We start from the raw sequence: 20414 nt of genomic DNA on the forward strand, positions 1-20414 counted from the left end.
TAAACCACAAATCTCACCTCTAGTCCTGTCGCTTCCATGAGGCCTTCCTGGAAAGCTCCCTGCTAGCTGCAGCTTCACTTTGCCTGCCTACCTCCTGGAGGGGGGCTCTGCCCTCACCAGCCTCGGCTGGGCCGGGAGAGAGAGCCCGCCTCTGGAAGCCTCTGCGCTGGAGCAGCAGGCAGCGAGTCTTCCTGCTTCCTGAGGCAAATAGTGTCTGTGCAAATGCGTGGACACCTGATCCCAGCCCATCTTCCCTCCCCTGCAGCCTGGCAGCTCAGCTGTACCCATGGCTGAGTTCCTGAAGCCACAGCCGGATTCTCCCAGCATCCATCACTGGGCCAGCATTGATAAATGCTAATTGAAACCCCAGCTCCCTGGGACCTGGCTTCTGCAGGCTGAATCCTCCACAATCCTACCTGCACCTTCAAGCCATGGAGCACCTTCCTCTGGCCCCCTCACCTGTTCCTCCCCATCGTCTCATGGTCTTTGACCACCACATGAAGCTCAGAGCTCTGGTCCAGGGGGATGCCCTTGAGGTCCCATTCAAAGCCCTGGAAGAAAAAGAGAAAAGGCATCTTAACCTATGGCCCTCTAGGAGAAGAGAATGTATGTGCCCCCAGGGCACTGAGTAGGCATCCATGAATGATTGTAGTGGACAGGCAGATGGATCAATGGATGGATGGATGGAAGGAAGGAAGGATGGATGGATGGATGGGTGGATGGAGAACACAGCTCCAGAGCTTCAGAGGTGGCAGTGAGAGCTGAAAGCAGCAGAAGAGAAGCGGGTAGGCTCTGACAGCTCCCTCTCTCAACTAAATTTCAACCCACCCCCAGGAAGCCAAGCCAGGAGTATGGCTGGGAAAGTGCCGGGTGACCCTGAAGCATCCTCAAGGACCAAGATTATTGGGCTCATCCAGGAGCGGGGCCCTGATGGGTAGCACGAGTTAGTGCCATGTTGGCTAAGCCCCCATGACCCTCCTTAGAGCAAAGGCTCCCGTGTGCATCAAACCCCATCCACACAAGGCAGCAAGGCTCCCAAAGGACCACCTGGGAGCCATGTACGCAGGGAGCTGTTCGAGGAGACTGAGGCCAGTGGGAGCCAGAGGAGGACCTGTCTCGTCAGGGAGGGCTGTGGGGACAAGGTGAGATTTGGGCAGGGAAAACGGACAGCCTGTGTGAGAGACAGGCAGGCAAGAGAGCCCCTGAGCACCCTTTACCTGGCTGGCCAGAGCTGGGGGAAAACAGAGACAAATGTCTTGCCCCTCTCCAATTACCTAGTAGGCCAGACCACCAAACCTCCTTCCAGGTGCCTAGAGCCTGGAGGATTTTGTTGGCAGGCTGGACCACCCGCCCCTCCCACTTCAAGGACACTGTTGAGAAGGCACGTCCCCCACAAGCCCCCTAACTTGTTCCTGCAGACCCAACAGCAGCAGAGAGAGAGAAAAGGAAGGAAGGTGAAAAACTCACATACCTCATTCCACACAGGGTTCACGCTGTTCTTGATGACTTTAGTTCTCTTCTTCACCCCTACAGGAGACACAAGAGGGAGAGTGGAGAGACACATCCCACCCTGCACCTTCCACCGAGTTAGGTTCAGCTCCTGAGACCCATCCTTCAGCCTGGTCACCAAGGGAAATCTTACAAAACCACAGATTCCCCGAGAACCCTACCAGTCTGCAGTGAATGCCCAATGCCAATCACATAGCTTCTCCCTCTCAGCTCTGGGACATCAGAAACATGCTTTCAAAAGGAAGTACCCAGGCTGACTCTCCTTAATGAGTTTGTTATTGTTATTTCTGACTTTTTAATTTTTTATAATTATAAATTTTCTGATTCTAGTTTTTTTTAGAGACAGCATCTCACTCTGTTGCCCAGGCTGGAGTACCATGGTGAGATCATAGCTCACTGCAGCCTCAAACTCCCGGGATCAAGCTATCCTCTCACCTCAGTCTCTTGAGTAGCTGGGACCACAGCCACACACCACTAGATCCAGCTGGGGTGTGTGTGTGCGTGTGTGTGTGTGTGTGTGTGTGTGTGTGGACAGGAGTCTCGCTACATTGCCCAGGCTGGTCTCAAACTCCTGGCCTCAAGGGATGCTCCCACCTTGGCCTCCCAAAGTGCTGGGATTGCAAGCGTGAGCCACCACATCCAGCCTCCTAATTCTAAAAATGAACAATCTTCCTAGAAATCATTTCATTTCTCTTTTGAACAACATCTACATCCAGAAATTGTATGATTCCATCTGTAAGAAATGTCCAGGATCGGCAAATCCATAGAGATAGAAAGCAGATTCATTGTTTCCAGGGGCTAAGAGGAGGGAAAGGGCAGATGGGAATGGGGCATGACTGATTAATGGGTGTGGGGTTTCTTTTTGAGGTGATAAAAATGTTCTGGAATTAGATTATGGTTGTACAACATTGCAACCTAAAATCATATATATTATATATGTTTAAGTGGTTAAAATGGGGAATTTAATGATATGCAAATTTTACTTCCATTAAAACAAAATCCACTCCACCCTCCAAGGCCTTGAAGGGGTCTGTCTGAGGCAAGCTGTCCCAAGGAAGCTCTGTGTGGCTGGGAGGGCCGGCTGAGGGAATGCAGAATGGCTTTGGGGTAGACAACAAGAAGAACTAAGACTCTGAGAGCTGACCCATAGTGCCCCAGACGATGGATGGCAGAAGCCCTTCCTCTGAAGCAGTGGGCATGAAGGAGCAAGTGAGTACATGTCCCCAGGGCAGTGGGGAAGGTGAGGCTTGAAGGAAAGGTGGCAAGGGAGATGCACAAGGAGACCCCTCCTAGAGTAGGCTCTATAGCTGTGAGCAGGGAGGCTGTTTCCATAGAAGAGCCATAGGCTGGGAGAAACAGGCAGGCACTGCAGCCCCTGGTCCTTTACTGGGCTGGCAAGTGCATTTCTCTCTCTGGATGATCCACAAAACAAGGAATGTGGACAGAGCTTCGGCGCTCCCTGCTTAGGGCCCACCACGTGAACTGACAGGTCAGAGTGAGGGGCTCCCACTAAACCCAGCCCACATCTTCCGTGAAGACAGTCATCCACAGAAAAAGAGTATTGAAGCTCCCGAAGAAGAAGAGACGGTGTTTAACAAAGCCTTGCTCTGCAGTGACCTGGGGCCGGGCTAACCGTGTCTGACTTTTCCAGTAAGCATCAGGAACAGAAACGATGGGGCACTCAACAGACAATTCAACGGGTTCAGCCAAACACAGAGCTTGTATTTGGGTTGGCTCTTAAAGATCACCTCATTCCACCCGACCTGTGCAAGAGTCAGTGAGAAGCCTTTGGTCTCCAGCTGGATGGCTCAGCTTTCGGAGAGTCCTGCCTGGACCACGAAAGCCCCTGGAGCCTCTGACAACATCTCGCAGGAGCCCCAGTAGGCTTCAGAGCGAAGCACATCAGTGTCCAACCAGCCTGGAGAGGTGCAGCCTCCTGTGTGGTCGGCCCCCGCCCTGCCAGGTTCAGAGCCTGGGGAAGAAGAGGAGGGAAGCAGAGGCGGTCGAGGAGGCAGGCCAGGGGTGAGGGAGGATTTGAAGAAGAATGGGGAGAGAGAGAGAGCCAGAGACAGAGAGACAGAGACAGAGAGAGAGACAGAGAGAGAGACAGGGAGAGAGAGCATGTGTTCAAGGGAGCAAAGGACAGACCATCTGAGTGAGGGAGGCAGAGAGGGGCTGGGGAGATTCCAAGGCAGTTATCTTGTAAATATTTGCTCTGTCTAGTGACTCCCCCAGAGACTGTGATAAACCTTTCCCCAGGGAGAGAGTGAGCTCCCAAACTCCCTCCACTGCCAGAAATCACTGATCGTGGAAAAAGTCATGAAATTTGACATCACAGACCACTACAAAACATTTACCTTTTGTGAGTCTTTTGGGCAGCAGTTCAAATTTTGGTTACAGGATGTCACCCTTAAACATTATTGAGGGATACCAAAGCGCTTTTATTTAGGTGGCCTGTATCTATGAATTTTTACATTAGGAATTATAACTGAAGCATTTAAAAATAATTATTTAGTAATTAATTTTAAAAATCACAGTAATAAGCCCAATAAATATTAATGTAAGTGGCACATCTATAACAAACAAACAAAAAATTATAAATTCCTGGAAAAGGAAAAATGACACTTTTAGATTTCTGCAAATCTCTTTGATGCCTGGCTGGTTTCTATCTGTTAATACTTCAGCATTCAAACTGGTGAGACTCCTCATTTTGGTTGATGTCTATGAAGAAAATCCGGCCAGATATGTAGTTGGAAAGGAAGGCATATTTTAATACACTTACAGATAATTGTGAATATCCTTCTTTGATACTACATCAAAATTCAACAAGTCATAGTTCTTAACTTCTTAACAGTGAGTTGCAATGTGAAATCTGAAACCAGATCAATGAACATTTCGTTCTCTGCTACATTAAAATTCATTGTTCTATCGTGCACGTTGAATGAATCATTCGCCCACGTATGATTCTGTAACAGCTGCATTGGCCATTCGGAAAATTCTTGTTCAATCAGTGATGTAGATCTTTCAAATGTTGACATATTTCACTATGCCCTACCAAAACATTGCACTCATTCATTAATGTCAACATCAGCCTTCAGTAAACAGGTAGGAAGATTGAGCAATCTGCCTGCTTCACAGCTTTCTGCCTTACAGCCTGTTTTTTTCAAGCTCTGTGTAGTAGGCGGTCACTTAATGGGCTAAAACCAGTTTCTGACAGTCCTCGGCAACTTATAGATAAACCCCAGTGAACTTTCTTCATGACCATGCTTAAAGCCTGCACCCCGGGAGACCTGTAGCTTCATTACCGTAGCATGCAACCTATATGCTGGCACCATGACTCACTGCATCTGTGCCACGGGGACCCCTCCTCTACATGACAGGATGCACCCTCTTCCTGCTCCATCGCCCCATAAAACTCTCCTGTCACTTTCCCTCGGGAGATACTGCTTTGTCCTGGTGCTCTTGCTTGTGACAAGCAATAAAATTCCTGTTGTTCAAAACCTGCATTCTCATGGAGAATCGTTTGTTACTCACCATGTGAACAAATTTTGGTTTTTTGGGAGGTAACACTTTCAGTACTGGGAAGCTGGAAGTTACTTCTAAAAGTTTTCTAAAACTCCAATTTCTGCCTGAAAGCTCAAATTTTTTGATTGGCAACAAGTGATGTTTCAAGCCATTTTCCTTGAAATGGCAGGCTCACTCTTTCACTTTTCAGAAAATATCTGCCAAATGCCCAGGTCCAAATAACTATAGTTTGTTAGTCATTCTTTAAAGTAAAAACAGTACTCCATGGGGAAAAAAGAGGCTAGTTCAGTTTGTCACTCCAACAGTGACTCAGTGCCCTTCCTGGAGACGATCATGATTTTGTGATATGCAGCAGAGGTGCTCTCTCCTTCTCATTTCCTTGTACAGGACATTCTCCACATGTGTATGGGAGGATTCAAACTAATCCTTTTACTGCTTCACCAAGGACACTCTTAAATGAAACTGCCTTTTTATTTTTAACTGCGAGCTCATGCAATCTAAAAAACACAAGAAACACAATTCCGTACCAATGGCCTTTTTTTTTTTTCTTGAGACAGAGTCACGTTCCAGTGGCCCAGGCTGGAGCGCGGTGGTGCCATCTCAGCTCACTGCAACCTCCACTTCCCAGATTCAAGCGATTCTCATGGGTCAGCCTCCCGAGTAGCTGGGACTACAGGTGCCCACCACCTAGCTTGGCTAACTTTTGTATTTTTAGTAGAGATAGAGTTTTACCATGTTGGCCAAGCTGGTCTCAAACTCCTGACCTCAGGTGGTCTGCCCACCTTAGCTTCCCAAAGTGCTGGGATTACAGGCGTGAACCACTGTGCCCGGACTGCCAAGGCCTTGATTACAGTTAAGTTGCCAGTAGCATTACCTGCCGTTGCTGTTGTACCATCAGTACAAATGTCCCCACAGTGAAAAAGGCAGATAGCCTCTTCATGTTGTTGTGAAGAGAGTTTTGACCTTCTGACCTGCTCAGTCTTGAGGATCCCCCCAGGTTCCATGTACGGCATTTTAAGAACTTCTTAGGGGCCAGTGAGGTGGCTCACACTTGTAATCCCAGTGGTTTGGGAGGCTGAAACTGGAGGATCACCTGAGGCCAGGAATTCAAGACTAACCCCATCTTAACAAAAAATTTAAAAAGTTAGCCGGGTGTAGCGGTATATGTGCCTGTGGTCCCGGCTACTCGAGATGCTGAGGTGGGAGGACTGCTTGAGCCCAGGAGTTTGAGGTTGCAGTGAGCTGTGATTGCACCACTGCACTCCAGCCTAGACAACAGAGCATGGCCCTGTCTCTAAAAAATAAAATAATTGGCAAGGCACAGTGGCTCACACCTATAATCCCAGCACTTTGGGGGGCCAAGGTGGGCAGATCACCTGAAGTCGGGAGTTTGAGATCAGCCTGACCAACATGGAGAAACTCCGTCTCTACTAAAAATACAAAAAAATCAGCCAGACATGGTGGTGGGTGCCTGTAATCCCAGGTACTTGGGAGGCTAAAGCAGGAGAATTGCTTAAACCCAGGAGGCAGAGGTTGCGGTGAGCCAAGGTCTTGCCATTGCACTCCAGCCTGGGCAACAAGAGCAAAACTCCATCTAAGATAAAATAATCTCTTAGGAAATTCATTTAACATGTCTGCCTCAATTTCATCGTAATAATACCTACCTTATAAGGGATTGTTGTGAAAATTACCGTGATAGAACGTTGAGGTGCCTGCCACATAGTATGCTGATTACATTTGAGTTTCCTTCCCCTGCCCTCCTCTCTGTGCCCACTCGGATGCACCTAGTGAACTCCTACTGACTCTTCAATACTCAGCACGGTTGTCTCTCCTCTGGTAAGACCCCCTTGACTCTCCCAAAAGAGGTAGCTGGCCTGTCTTTAGTGCTCCCTAACCAAGCTGTGACCACATGTGCAGGGCAGCAGCGTAGCAGCGTGCTTCTAGTGCTAAACCCCCAGCTGGGCAGGGCGTTTCCGGCAGCAAGCCCATGCCTTACGCATGTTATTAACGGTAACGTAACCCTAGTCCCTAGCGACGTGGCCAGTAATCGGGAGCTGAACGAATGGGCCCTTTTCTTTCCATGTTGACTGCAAGTTGACTTCCTCACGAGAGGATAAAAGCACTGTTCTGGGAACGCCCCAAACTTAATTCATGGTGTGACTGTGTGTCAGCAGAGGGAGGGTGAAAGGAGGCGTCATGTGGGGAAAGGGTCCTGGCCGAGACACTCTGAATTCTCTGGTGGGCCATGTTGGTGTGGCTCCAGCAGGAATCAGACACATGGCATTGGAGACACTCAGAGAACAGCCACTACTGTGTGACCTTAGGGAGGGCTCATAACCTCTAGGCCTTGCTCCTCAGCAACCAATGGATCATAATAAAAATGTCTGCTGCACAGGATTCTGAGGGGGCCTGAGATGCAAGCTACGTGTCCACTTCTGCTCCCCTATCACAGATCAGCTTCCTGTGACCTACAGGAGTAACATGGAAAATTCCATCTGCAGCCTTTCTTGAGTTGCACACTCAGAAACTCATTTCCTGGTGCTCCAGGCTTCCTTAACTGAGCGATATCTGTGTGCCAAGTCCTGTGCTAAGTATCTTTTAATCATTTTCCACTTCCTACCTTCCCTGAAGATGAGGAGAACAAAAGCCCTCAATGAGATTTCACTAAGTCCTGGTGAGAAGGGCCAACTCTGGGATCCTTTGGGTAATGTGAAGGAAGGGATCACTCACGGGTGCTGCAGCCCCAAAGAGGAGCAAGAAAGAAACGAAACATTCACTCAGCACAGTCACATGATTTAGACACCAAGAAAAGGGAAGGCACATTGACAATTAGGAAACAGTTAAGAAAATAGTTCCTCATCATGGCTTTCGACCTGACCTGTTCCTGATCATTAATTTTGGCCTTGGGAGACGTGGCTTTATGCATGTAATTTAACAGAAGTTTAAGATACAGGAGAGCTCACAGCTCACACTGGGGTGAGAAGAGGGAGCCGTGCCCTCTTCCCAAACTGCTCTGTGGAACTGGGGACAAGCAGCATGCGTAAGATTCATGCTGAAGCCCGGAGGGTTTCTCTAGACTGAATGATTCAGACAGTTACCAAAAGACAGTGTGTGATTCCATTTATATGAGGTACCTAGAGTAGTCAAAATCATAGAGACAGAAAGTAGAACCATGATTACCAGGGGCTCGGGGAGGAGATGGGGACTCAGTGTTCAATGGGTATCAAGTTTTGGATGGGGAGGATGACAAGTTCTGGAGATGGTGATAACTGCACAGTGATTAATGCCACAGAACTGAATACTTAAAAATGGCCAAGATGGTGCCTTTCATATTATGTGCCTTTCACCACAATTTTTTTTAAGTCCAGGAGGGAGATGGTGTGGATACACATGGTGGGCCTGAGGTCTACTGGCCAGTTTCAGCTTGGGGGATGGGAAGGGTCAAGAGCGGAAGAGGTCCCCAAGGCTCGGATGTGCCCCCTAGAGAGGCAACAGAGAGAAGGAGGGGAGTTGCAGTGTCTCAGATTCCCAGTGAGAGAGACAGCTGCATCTACCCATGAATCAGGAGTTACTGTCAGAAGCTGCAGGCACTTCGAAGCCTGCAGCAGCCTGGATGCAGCATCTCACTTATTCTCCAAATACTCCCCAAATATTTATTGAGGGCTTGCTTTTGCAGGGCAGTTTCTTGATGGCCTCACTAGAATACTCATAAGACCAAGAAAATGACAGAAATTCAAAGAATCAGCAGACAACCCAAAGGCAGCAGCAGTGAAAGGAGAAAAGACAGCCGTAGTTTTGGCTGAAGGAAGGCCTGTATTACCTCTTGGCACAGACACCCCAAACAAAAAGCGCAGGTAAACTGGTCGTTCTGACCCCTGCCCCACCTGGACACCTGGGCACTGCACGGCTGTCTCCCCTACCACCAGCAGCGCACTGCTCCTCTCCTCCTCAACCACCCTCCACCCCATCTTTCTAAATCCTAGCTAGAACCACAGAAGTGGCCAAAAAGTCAGTGAGCTGTGGTGAAATGCACTCTGAGAGGAGGAGTCTTTAAGCTCGGAAGGCCAATTCGAACTGGGGAATGTATTTACATACAATTTTTACTTGCCAGTTAGGAAAACAAACAGAACTGGGGAAGACATTAGAAACATAAATGACAAAAATGGTAACATTCTCAATATACAAAGAGCACTTCCAACTAATGAAGAAAAAGACAAACATGCCCCACCATGGGCAAATTAAAAAGTCATTCAGTAAGGATGAATAAGTAAAGAAGTATCACAAACACTATTTGAACCTTAAGAAAGTGTCAAAGACTTATAGGACAATGCTTTGTGTAAACAAGATGATTAGAAAAATAACCCCTCATACTTGGCCAACAGGAGGATAAAGTTGATACACACTTTAAGAACAGTTTTGGAAAAGCAGCAAAATGTTAAATATGTCTATAACTTCTGACATAGCTATTCATCTCCTAGTATTTACCCAAAGGAAATAAATATGTGGGCAAAGGTTTAGTTACCGGAATATGCCTCACAGTTTCTGTATAATATAAGCATTGGATATAAATATAAACACTTATATAACCTAATATTCATCAACAGGGGGTTGAGTAAATTAATGATGGTGCATCCATATAATAAAATACTATGCAGACATTTTAAAAGGTTTTATAGAAGAATACTGACTGACATAGAAAGAAATGCCCCTTGGATTTTTTTTTTAATTAATTAATTTATTTTTTGAGACAAAGTTTCATTCTGTCACCCAGGCTGGAATGCAGTAGCCAGATCTTGGCTCACTGCAGCCTCCGTTTCCCGGGTTCAAGCGATTCTCATGCCTCTGCTCTCTAAGTAGCTGGGATTACAGGCACGCACCACCAAACCTGGCTAATTTTTGTATTATTTAGTAGAGACAGGGTTTCACCATGTTGGCTGGTCTTGAACTCCTGGCCTTAAGCAATCCGCCTGCCTCACCCTCCCAAAGTGCTGGAATTACAGGTGTGAGCCACCGCACCTGGCCCCCTGGTTCATTTTTCAGCAAATGTGCAAACGTGGGAAACAAATCTAGGTTGGGATTACGTCTAGAGAGAAAGGATCTGGGGGCTTCTGGTAGAGAAATAGGGCTGGCCAGGTGCTATTTCTTGACCTGGGTTATATTACATCGGTGTTCCCTTCACACACGCATTTATTCTCAACTGTGGTACTATCACTGTTGGGGCTGAATACCTCTGTGTGTGGTGCAGGGGTCCTCGCCTTGCCCTGTTGAATGTCTAGCAGCATCCCTGGCCTCCACCCTGTAGACACACACCCTGTACCCCCGAACCCTGTAGCAACAACCCAAAATGTCTGCAGATACTGACAAATGTCCTCTGAGGAAAAAAATGCCCCCAGTTGAGAACCACTGTATTAAATCATATAGTTATAACTTCTGTACTTTGCTTGTATGTTGCATGTCATAAATAATTTTTTTTTTCTTTTTTAGAGACGAGGTCTTGCTATGTTGCCCAGGCTGGAGTGCAGTGGCTATTCACAGGCACCGTCCCACTACTGATCAGCATGAAAGTTTTGACCTGCTCCGTGTTTCCGACCTGGGTCAGTTCACCCCTCCTTAGGCAGCCTGGTTGTCCTCTGCTCCTGGGAGGTCACCATATTGATGCCGAACTTAGTGCGGACACCCAATCGGCTTAGCGCACTACAGCCCAGAACTCCTGGGCTCAAGTGATCCTCCCACCTCTGCCTCCCGAGTAGCTGGGACTACAGGCACGCACCACTGCACCCAACTAAATTTTTTTTTTTAAAAAAAAGGGTAAAAAGAATCTTGGAGGAAAGATGTCAAATTGTTAACAAGTTTATTCAAAGTGGCAGGATTTGCGGCTATTTTTGACTTTTGCCTCATGCCTTTCTGTAGTTTGTCATTTTTAACAGCAAGTACATACTATATTTATAAAAAGAAAACAGGCTGGGTGCGGTGGTTCACACCTATAATCCAAGCACTTTGAGAGGCCAAGGCAGGTGGATTGCCTGAGGTCAGAAGTTCGAGATCAGCCTGGGCAACATGGTGAAATCCTGTCTCTACTAAAAATACAAAAATTAGCTGGGCATGTGGCGGGTGCCTGTAATCCCAGCTGCTTGGGAGGCTGAGACAGGAGGATCGCTTGAACCCAGGAATCGGAGGTTGTAGTGAGCTGAGATCACTCCACTGCATTCCAGCCTGGGTAATAAGAGTGAAATTCCATCTCGAAAAAGAAAAGAAAGAAGGAAAGAGAGAAAAGAAAACAGAAAGCTATTTTCAGTATTCTAAGTCATTTCTAATGTGTAAACAGCTAGGTTCAGAGAGTCCAGGGCCTTCAGCCCACCTTCCCTACACAGGTGAGTGAAGAGTGTTCCCTGAGGATAGGAATCCACCTCCAACTAGTCCTGTAAGATCTCCCAACTCCTGCCCACAATCTAGAGGCCCCCAGGAGATAGGGAAGTGAAAAGGTGGGAGGAGGAGGCTGGAGGAAGAGAGGCCCTGACAGGAGGAGGGAAAGGGAAGCGTCAGCAATGACTTCTGTGTTCCTGGCTGGTGACACAGAGCAGAAATTCACCAAGTGGGGACACAGCAGATCTGGCCTTCAAGGAAATAAGACGTTTGAGCTTTAAAGCAACAGAAATATGGTTTTGTTCTTGGATGCAACCCAGTACCAGTATCTAGAACAGCATCAGGCACATAGTAGGTACTCAGTAAATATTTGTTCAATGAACTAAATGCATGAATAGAGGGATATAAATAATCACATTACAGAATGGAAAATGGGCAGGGCAGAAGAGAAGTACAGACAATTCAATGCTATAGGAAATTAAGCAGCTCGTTCACACAGATAATCAGTCAAAACTATCTACCATGGCCCAGGCACTCACGGTATTCTTAGTTAATGAATTAATTAATATAAAAACAAAAGAATGAGCAGTATTCAATAGTAGCCTCTACTATTAATAGAGTTCCTTAGATGGGGAAGCCAAAAAATTGCCCTCAGAGTCCAGCCTCCCAGTGCTCATAGTCTATTTTGGGAGGCAGGTCCTGAAATTACACCCGAGACTGGAATGCCCAGGGAACAACTGCAAGGAAAGTGGGGCCAGCCCAGCCCCATACATTTTGGGCTGCCTGTGGTAGCCATGCACACAGTGCAGGCTGGCTTCTCTGCAAGCAAGCCACTGTCCCATCTGTGCCAAGAGGAGGCTGGGCTCAGTGCTTCTCAACCCTGACGACTGCAAATCCAAAACACCTGGACATTTGTCAGAAACAAACACCTGTGCCTGGGGCCCCAGCGGGAGGGATATGGCTTCAGAAAAGGCAGCCTGGGAGGTTGGCGTGGTCTTTGGTAAAGCTCCCACACACAGTTGATCTGCAGCCAGAGTTGAGTCCCCCCAGCCTGCATGCTCTGTAAGTTCTGAGCCTGGTTCTAACGGTTTCCCTCCCTATGCATCAGCTCAGCCCCAAACTCCATTGTGACCACTCCCACAAGGGGGACTTCATTAATTTCACCGGCCACCACATCTGAGACCCATTTTTCCCAAGATGTGGTTCCAAAACAACCTGCATCAGCTATTTGTTAAATGCTGACTCCTAGGTCACCTTCCACGACTGCTGGATCAGAGCCTCTACAGATGGGGACTCTGGAGTCTGTTTCTCAAACACATTCTCCAAGTAATTCTCAGGAACAGTCAAATGAGAGGACCATGTCCCAGAATGAGCGAAGCTCCCAGGCACACCTGGAGGATGGCTAGAGGCTGGGCCAGAAAGGGCACAAACAGAGCATCTACTTGTGCTCAGCACTGGGACAAGCCAATGAACAAATAGGACAGGTCACTGCTCTCAAGGCATCCTGATGCCGTAAGCATGGAGCTGAGCACTGAACAGTGGCTGATTGAGGCAAGGGTGCTAGCATCCCTAGCAAGGTGCTGCCGCTTGTCATCCAGAGAGGAGAGACTGACAGCCAGGGGAATCCTGGGTGTCTTCCTGGAGAAGGTGGCATTGTCCTGGGCTTTGAAACACAAATAGACCTGAAACAGTTGGAGATGTTACATTCTATTATATGGTATTTCTGTTTTCCGAGATCATCAGTGCAAATAAATAGTAAGGCATTACAAAGAAGGAATACAGAGATTTGGGGGAGATAGCAGCTACACATGCTCAGCGTACTTGGGCCAGAAAAATAGTCAAGAGGGGCCTCAAGGGATTTGGTCATCTTCCCCACTCCAAGTGCTGGTAGCTGCCTGCCGTGACCACTGACCTGAACACATTTAACTTCCCTGCGTTTCAATATCCTTATTTGCAGAATGGAGACATCGGTAGCCACCACAGGACTATTACAGGACAAAGGAAAGAGCTGTAAGCAGACCCAAAAGAGTGTTGGAGCATCCATAGCGCTATGCTCATGTGTACCCTGCTCAGTGTCTTTAGGGAATTTCTTTTCCAGCCAATGGTGACTTCACAATTTCTGCAGAGCAAAGCCTTAGGCAGCATGTAATCGGCAGTGGAGAATGAAGGACTTTGTCTTGAAGTTGCTCTTGCATAGTGAACTCACATCACACTTTTCAAAAAAGTTAGACATATAACTTGTCCCACAGCAAAGAATAAAAGCTACACATGCTGGGCATGGTAGCACATGCCTGTAATCCCAGCACTTTGGGAGGCCAAGGTAGGGGGATTGCCTGAGCTCAGAAGTTTGAGACCACCCCGAGCAACATGGTGGAACCTCATCTCTATTAAAGTACAAAAAATTTGCTGGGCGTGGTGACAAGCACCTGTAGTCCCAGCTACTCAGGAGGCTGAGGAAGGAGAATCACTTGAACCCTGAAGGCAGAGGTTGAGTGAGCTGAGATCACGCCACTGCACTCCAGCCTGGGTAACAGGGAAGCCCTGTCTCAAAAAAATAAAAAATAAAAATACAAAAATAAAAGCTACACATAGATCTCCCTTTGCCAAATCGTGTCTTTCATTTATCATTATTTTGGGGATGCTCAGGAATATGATTCAGATCATGAGTCAGAGTTAAAAGAGCTCCCCTTGGTGCCTGCACTGAAGGAAGCTCATGAAAACACCAGCCACTTTTCCCTCTTCATCTGACCATCTTTTCTGATACACAGTTATTATTATTATTAGTAATTATTCCACAAAGCTACAGGGTATGGCTCCTGGCTAAGAGGAAACCCTCTCTCCTCTCCTTGTTTATCTTTCTCTGCAAAACTGGGGTCCTGACCCACAGCTATTGTTCCTTCTCTTAATTTTGACAGATCCTTCCTCTTCCCTTTCCCCTCCTGAGACACGCTTTCACGAATCTGTCTTGGAGGGGTTGGGGGAGGGAGTTCAGGACGCCTGGTGAGAAGGGGAGTGTGTGTGATTTCTCTGCCGCCTCACACAGAGATACCTGTATCTACTCTAAGCACTACATGTAGGGACTTAGCTTCTTGAATTTAGAGAAAATATCCTTGACATGCCTTAAAATTCCTTGTGACAAGGCCGTTTTCATCCTATTCTGTTCCTTTTCCTACTGATTAAGATGTGGCAGATTCAATATAGCCAGTGTTGGATAAAGATGGGTGAATGAATGAATGAATGAAAAAAGACACAACTTTCAAAGCACATCATCTACAGGCCTGGTTTTCCATTGGCCCTGATTCCTCTCTACCTTCTCCACCCATCTTCCAACTTCTCCCTATCCCCACTACACAGTAAAAGCTCGGACTTTATTTCTTCTGGGTATCAGTCTTAGAAAAGTGATAACCGCTGACCTATGGCACTTTCGTTTTTCCAATTTTTCAAAGCCCTGTGGCATTTACTGTGCTCTGTTTCTTCCTCATCGCCCCCCTGCAGAAGTCGGGGCTGGGAGGGAGAAACTGTGGCCCGAACTAGGGTTAGCTTCCGAGCAGGGGCCGCAGACTCGCCAGTGAGCGCCGAGAGTCGGGTGGCACCCGAGCGTGGGCGCGGCGGCCACGGGGCTCTCACCTCGGAAAGTCAGGCTGGCCACAGGGTCGCTGCGCCGGTCCTTCTTCGCACTGGGGAGGTTGCTGGCCCTCACCAGCAGGCAGCACAGCATGGCTGGGCAGCCCCGGCGGCGCACAGGCGCTCAGTCAGGACAGGAGCTGCGGCACCGGGCCCGAACACCCACCCAGCAAGCGCCCGGCTCCCAGGCTGCCGCTCCAATAGAGCAGCCGCCTTCGTGCACCTCCGCGGAGAAGTGGCCAATGCCTGGGAGAGGCTGCGGAGAGGACACCGGACACCCGCTGGGCGGACCCTCCCCTCCGGCCCTTACTCAGATCCGCCCGGCCCGCGGGGGGCGGGGAGGGACAGGGTTCAGATCGGCGCCTGCGGGGGCGCTGGTCCCTAGCTCCGCGGGCCGCAGCTACTGGCCAAGAACCAGGCGCGGCTGATGAGGGCGCGCAGCTCGGCCTCCGAGGGCTGACACGGCTAGCCTCCGGTGCCCAGGGCTCCACACCAGCCAGGCGGCTGGCGGCCGCTCTGTGCGCTCGGCGAAAGAGTGGGAAGGAGACAGGAGTGCAGGTGGAAAGAGTGGGAGATCAGCGGCAGGGACGAGAGCGTGTCTTCCGGGAAACCAAGTCCGAGCAAGGGCTGAATGGGGCGTGTGCGGAGCGTGCGGTGCGCCCCGAGCCCCCGGCCTCCCTGCCGCCCGCCTCTCTCCACCCGCCCCATGATCTGCGCCCGGGAGCGGGTCCTCGCCCCTTCCAAGGCTGCCGGGGCGGCTGTTCTGGTTTGCTGGGACCCCAGGTCGGGAGAGATGCCAAGGTTTGGGTCCCCGCGAACCCGCCTTGGAGCCTTCTCCACGGTGTCAGGTCACTTGTCTCTGAAGATGGAGATCTGTATTCAAATCATACTGCGTTTCCTGGAGAACTAGGGTCGAGCTGCGGCCCATTCTGTCCCCTGCAAGTCCTCTATCCCCAACAATCTCTACACTCCCTAGTCTCCACCGTGGGAAAGCTGCTTAAGGTGTAAGCCTTGAAGGGTTGATTGTGTCTGGTTTCTTTCCAGCGTATGAACTTCTTAACAAAGGGGCCCCGGCTTCGTACCTCTATCCCCCAGCACTTCAGCTCCTAGCCCCGGTCAGGGCACTGTCTTCCCACCGCCCAAGTAACCTGCTCACTCAGCTTAAATGCACGGCTGCTCAAAATCTCAACTCCCTTTCCCTTCTCTTATTTTGAGGGATACAGCGTTCTCGCATGGCTAAACCGTAACCCTGGTAAATCCAACTCGGCCTCTTCCACACCTGCCCCCAACCATTGATGTGTTGGAGAGTAACACAGCCAGCCTGAGCAGTGCCCTGCGTAGTCACGACCCCTAACCCAAGTAAGCCCTCACTGCTTGCTTGGGGCAATATACTACATGTCCTGTCTCCCTCTCTCCCGGATCCCCCTAGAACACCCCATTGCCCATCCCCACTCTCAGTTTGCTTCCTCTTTACAGAGCAGAGAACTCCCTCAGGCTCCCAGGCTCCTTCTAAACCCCTCGGCATCTGTGCCCAAATCCTGTGAGTTCTCTCCTGTTCTTAAGAATGAATCACCCATGCACCCCATTGAGACCAACCGGACACCTGGGCATAGACCCCATCCCCTCTTGCCCATTCAGTGGTGAGACTGCAGTGATCTCTTGCTCTCTTGCCTTACCAAGTTCCCCTGTTTACCGGATCATTCCATCAGCGCACGAGCGAGGGTTATGCGCTCAAGAAAGCACACGCTTGACCCCACATCCCCTTCAGATACTGGCCATTTCTCTCTTTTCACAACAATACCCTTTGAAGGAGCTGTCCATACTTTCTGTCTCCAATCTCCCTCGTCATTCTCTGTTGAACCCACCCAATCACACTTTCAACCCACTCGCCTTCAAAATACATCCAACATCCCACCATATCTCACCATCTTCATTTTAACTGACCCCAGAGGAACTGTCATCTCTTGCCTGAGTTATTTCAATCGACTCCATAGACTCCCTACACGTCTCCTGCTCTGCCTTTGCCCCCACGGTCTATCCTTAATCTAATTCTTGTGACCTGGTTTTACTCAAAGTCTTCCAATGGCTCCCATCTCACTCAGCACAAAACTCAAAGGTCTTATATGACCTTCAAAGCCCTGCCTGGCCTCACTGACCTCCTCTCCAGCCACTCTCCCCAAGACCCATGCTTCTTCAAGCTTGCTAGCCTTCCAGCTGTTCCCCACACAGGCCAGGCCAGTGCCTCCCTGGGGTCTCCACCAGCTGTTTTTTCCCACTGGGTGGTAGCTAGGTCATCCACCCCGGGGCTCCTCTGGGCCACACCCCTGTCTTCCAGCCCCAACCTGCCTCTCCATCTCAGAGGGCCGGGCCTTTTCCCCTGTCTCTTCTCCTCGTGTTCGCCTAAGGGCTCCTAGGCCCAGGAGGCCTGCTAGTTCTACCATAGGGGAAGGCAGGCCTGGCTCTACCTGCTCTTAACTTTTGCCCCAGCCCTGGAGGATGCTGGGAATGGGAGGTGACATTCTCCAGGGAAGGGTCCTGGAAGGGGTGGGGAAGTAGGTTCCAGCCCTGCAGGACCCTGGAATTTCTCCTATGGCTGAGGCCCTGCACCCCAGCATGGACTAATGGTGTCCCTGCCTCTCCCCGGGGGCAGCCCTGTGGCATGTCTTCCCTTCCGTCAGATATCCACTCCAATGGGACCAAACTGGCCACACAACTGAAAATCACAACTTTCCCTCTTTCATCTCCCTTTCAGGCTTTTTCTTTAGCACCAATCACTGTGTAGCATATGTATCTTACTCGTTTTCTGCAGCCCCAGACCCAGGCATCCCTGCACTCGCGGGGGCCCAGGAAGCTGCAGGCTCAGAAGGGCCTTATCCCTCTCTCTGGCCTCCCCCAACTCCAGGCGCCCACTCCAGGGTGGAGCAAAGCTGTGGTCAAGTCCAGGTGCTGGCGAAACCCAGTCAGGTGTGTGCCTGCTTGGGCTGGCACTGACATGCTAGTGCCCTGCCGCCTCAACCCCCTCCAGCCTTTGGGTGCTCACAAGCTCAGCAGGGAAGCTGAGGAAGTCTTCCCCATCAGACTGTCCGCTCCAAGGAGGCAGGGGGTTTTGTCGGTTTTGTCCACTGCTGTTTCCTCGGTGCCTGAAACAGCACCTGGTGCAAAGCACATTCTCCATATATTCTTTCTAAATGATAGGCTGAAAGAATAAACATTCAGCCATCACCTCTGACTTACTGGGAATGTTACATCCCTGCCCTGAGGGAGCTCCAGGTCAGGAGGCAGGGACCACAGAGGGTGGCAACCACATCTATAGGCACCGTGGGAAGTGCTCCCATGGAGAAGTGAAGGCCCATAAAGGATGGACCTGGGCCAACATGGGGAAAAGGAAAGAGGCCATTCTCATCATAGCACCTTCTCTAGCTGCATGGACCTTCTCCCCTTCCTCCTAAGTCTACCCTTCTCATCTCCCCTCAAGATGAGGTGGACAGTTGCTTCCCTCAACATCAATCCAGACCCTCTTCCCTCCTAGCAGAACCTGACTGCTCAGTTATGCCTTTGCTCCAGAATGGATCCCACTCTATCTGAGCACATTTCTTGGCCGTGGCTATTGGTCTAGCAAGAGGCATGTGTCTTAAGTTGTTCCCCTAGAGAGACAGATTTATATGCCATGAATAGAGAAGCCTAACTCCCTCTCCTGCTTCGTGTGCATAAGGAGGCTTATAGATCCAATTGCTGACCAGTCGAGGACACAGCAGACATCATGGATGGCAGACCAGAGAGAAAAATGGAGCCCACCTGAGTGCAGGACGATACTACAGAGTTGATGGCAGCAGCGGCCCATCTGGATCAGCTGATGCCAAGACCAGACTGCAGTGGAGAGGTTGCCAGGGTTGTGCACTCTGTAGAGCCAGTGGGGGCCAGGAACAGGTGGGAGCCCCACTGCCCCACCAAGTCAGCAGGGCAGAAGCCCTAAGCTCCCCCAGGCACAGCTGCAGCCACTCTGCTGCAGCCCCAGACCCAGGCAGCCCTGCACGCTCAGGGGCCCAGGAAGCCTGAAGGCTCAAAAGTACTTTCTCCCCATTTCTGGCCTCACCCACCCCAGGGACCCACTCCAGGGTGGAGCAAAGTTGTGGTCAAGCCCAGGTGTTGTCCCAAACTAGCCAGGTGTGTGCATGCTAGGGTTGTCACTGACACACCAGCCCCCTGTCACCTTAACCCCCTCCAGACTTTGGGCACTGACAAGATCAGGAGGGAAGCTGAGAGGCAGCTCACCCCAGACCTGCAAGCACCCCTCTGCACAAACAGCCTGGGTGCCCTAGATGGCATGTTGATGGCAGTAGGAGGCAGACTGGCTCCTGGGCAGAAAGGGGCAGATCCCCAGTGAAACCCCACCTTCAAGCCAGGGATGGCCTGAAGCCTGGGGGCTGGGCTGCCAGTTCCAGGTGGAGTCCTCAGCCCAGAGTGAGAACTTACCGTGCTTTCCCCCTCAGCCCACTCCTGGCTGCCCATGGACCAAACAGCACACATGTTCTCCCTTCTGAGCCCATAAAAACCTGGGACTCAGCCAGACTCAGACAGATGTTGGGACTACCAGGTACAGGAAGGAGCTACCCACTCTGAGTCGGGTCTCCTCCACCCATCGGGGAGACCTGCCTGTGGAGAGGAGCTGCCCTCTGCACATCTCCTGTCTGCTGACAGCTGCACACACATCAGGAGGACCTGCCTGCGGAAAGGAGCTACCCCACTTAGGGTCTCCTGAGAGCTGTTCCGTCACTCAGTGAAGCTCTCTCTACTTCGCTCACCCTCCAGTTGTCTATGTATCTCTTTCTTCCTGGACACAGGACAAGAACTCAGGACCTGCTGGACAGCAGGACTAAAAGAGCTGTAACACAAACAAGGCTGAAAGAACCCATCCCCCAACCCCGTTTGCCACTTTGCAGGTGACAAGAAGGAGAGAGAAGCTGCAGCCCTTCAGGGAGCCCAGACCTAGGGGCCCTTCGAGTCATGGCTGTGGCACTCTCTTTGGGGCTCTGAAGTTCCTGGTGCCTCCAAGTTTCCAGGCACCACTGCATTCCCCGGTGGCCGCAGTGGAAGCGGCTTGCAGTATGCCTGGTCCAGTCGCAGCCTCCACAGAGCCTGTACCAGCGCCTGGAGCTGCCTGTCCCACCACAGCTGGCACGCCCGTGCTCACCGGGGCCAGACCCTGCACTCACTCACACACCCCTTGCTGCCGGGTGCCTGGCTCACCCTTAGTAGATGTGGGATCCAGCAGGTACTGTGAGCTGAGCACAGCCTGCCAGGCTGAGTGGGTGAAACGAGCACAGTGGGCCCAAGCAAAACTCAGGCAAAGGTGCCACCTGCCACAAAGGTTTCTAGCTGGAAAAGCAACACCC

The 20414-nt window shown here is 50.3% G+C and overlaps 1 protein-coding gene across 28 annotated transcripts in view; it reads right to left on the minus strand.

Annotated features, from left to right (window-relative positions):
• The window catches only part of DYSF (dysferlin), a 232015-nt gene that overhangs the window by 202604 nt on the left and 8997 nt on the right, over positions 1 to 20414 (minus strand). For 10 of the 28 annotated variants that reach the window (XM_032291772.1, XM_032291768.1, XM_032291766.1 and 7 more), the window contains exons 2-3: positions 1472 to 1527; positions 460 to 551 (exon numbers count right to left, since the gene is read on the minus strand). In XM_032291772.1, coding sequence (XP_032147663.1) covers positions 460 to 551; positions 1472 to 1527 — 148 coding nt within the window. Of the gene's footprint in view, positions 1 to 459; positions 552 to 1471; positions 1528 to 15024; positions 15332 to 19300; positions 19404 to 20414 lie in introns of those variants that run through there. The other 18 variants (XM_032291759.1, XM_032291755.1, XM_032291756.1 and 15 more) reach the window with 6 other exon arrangements.

The sequence above is a fragment of the Sapajus apella genome, unplaced genomic scaffold (assembly GCF_009761245.1).
Source record: "Sapajus apella isolate SASKATOON/1434 unplaced genomic scaffold, GSC_monkey_1.0 scaffold26, whole genome shotgun sequence".
Lineage (NCBI taxonomy): Eukaryota > Metazoa > Chordata > Mammalia > Primates > Cebidae > Sapajus > Sapajus apella.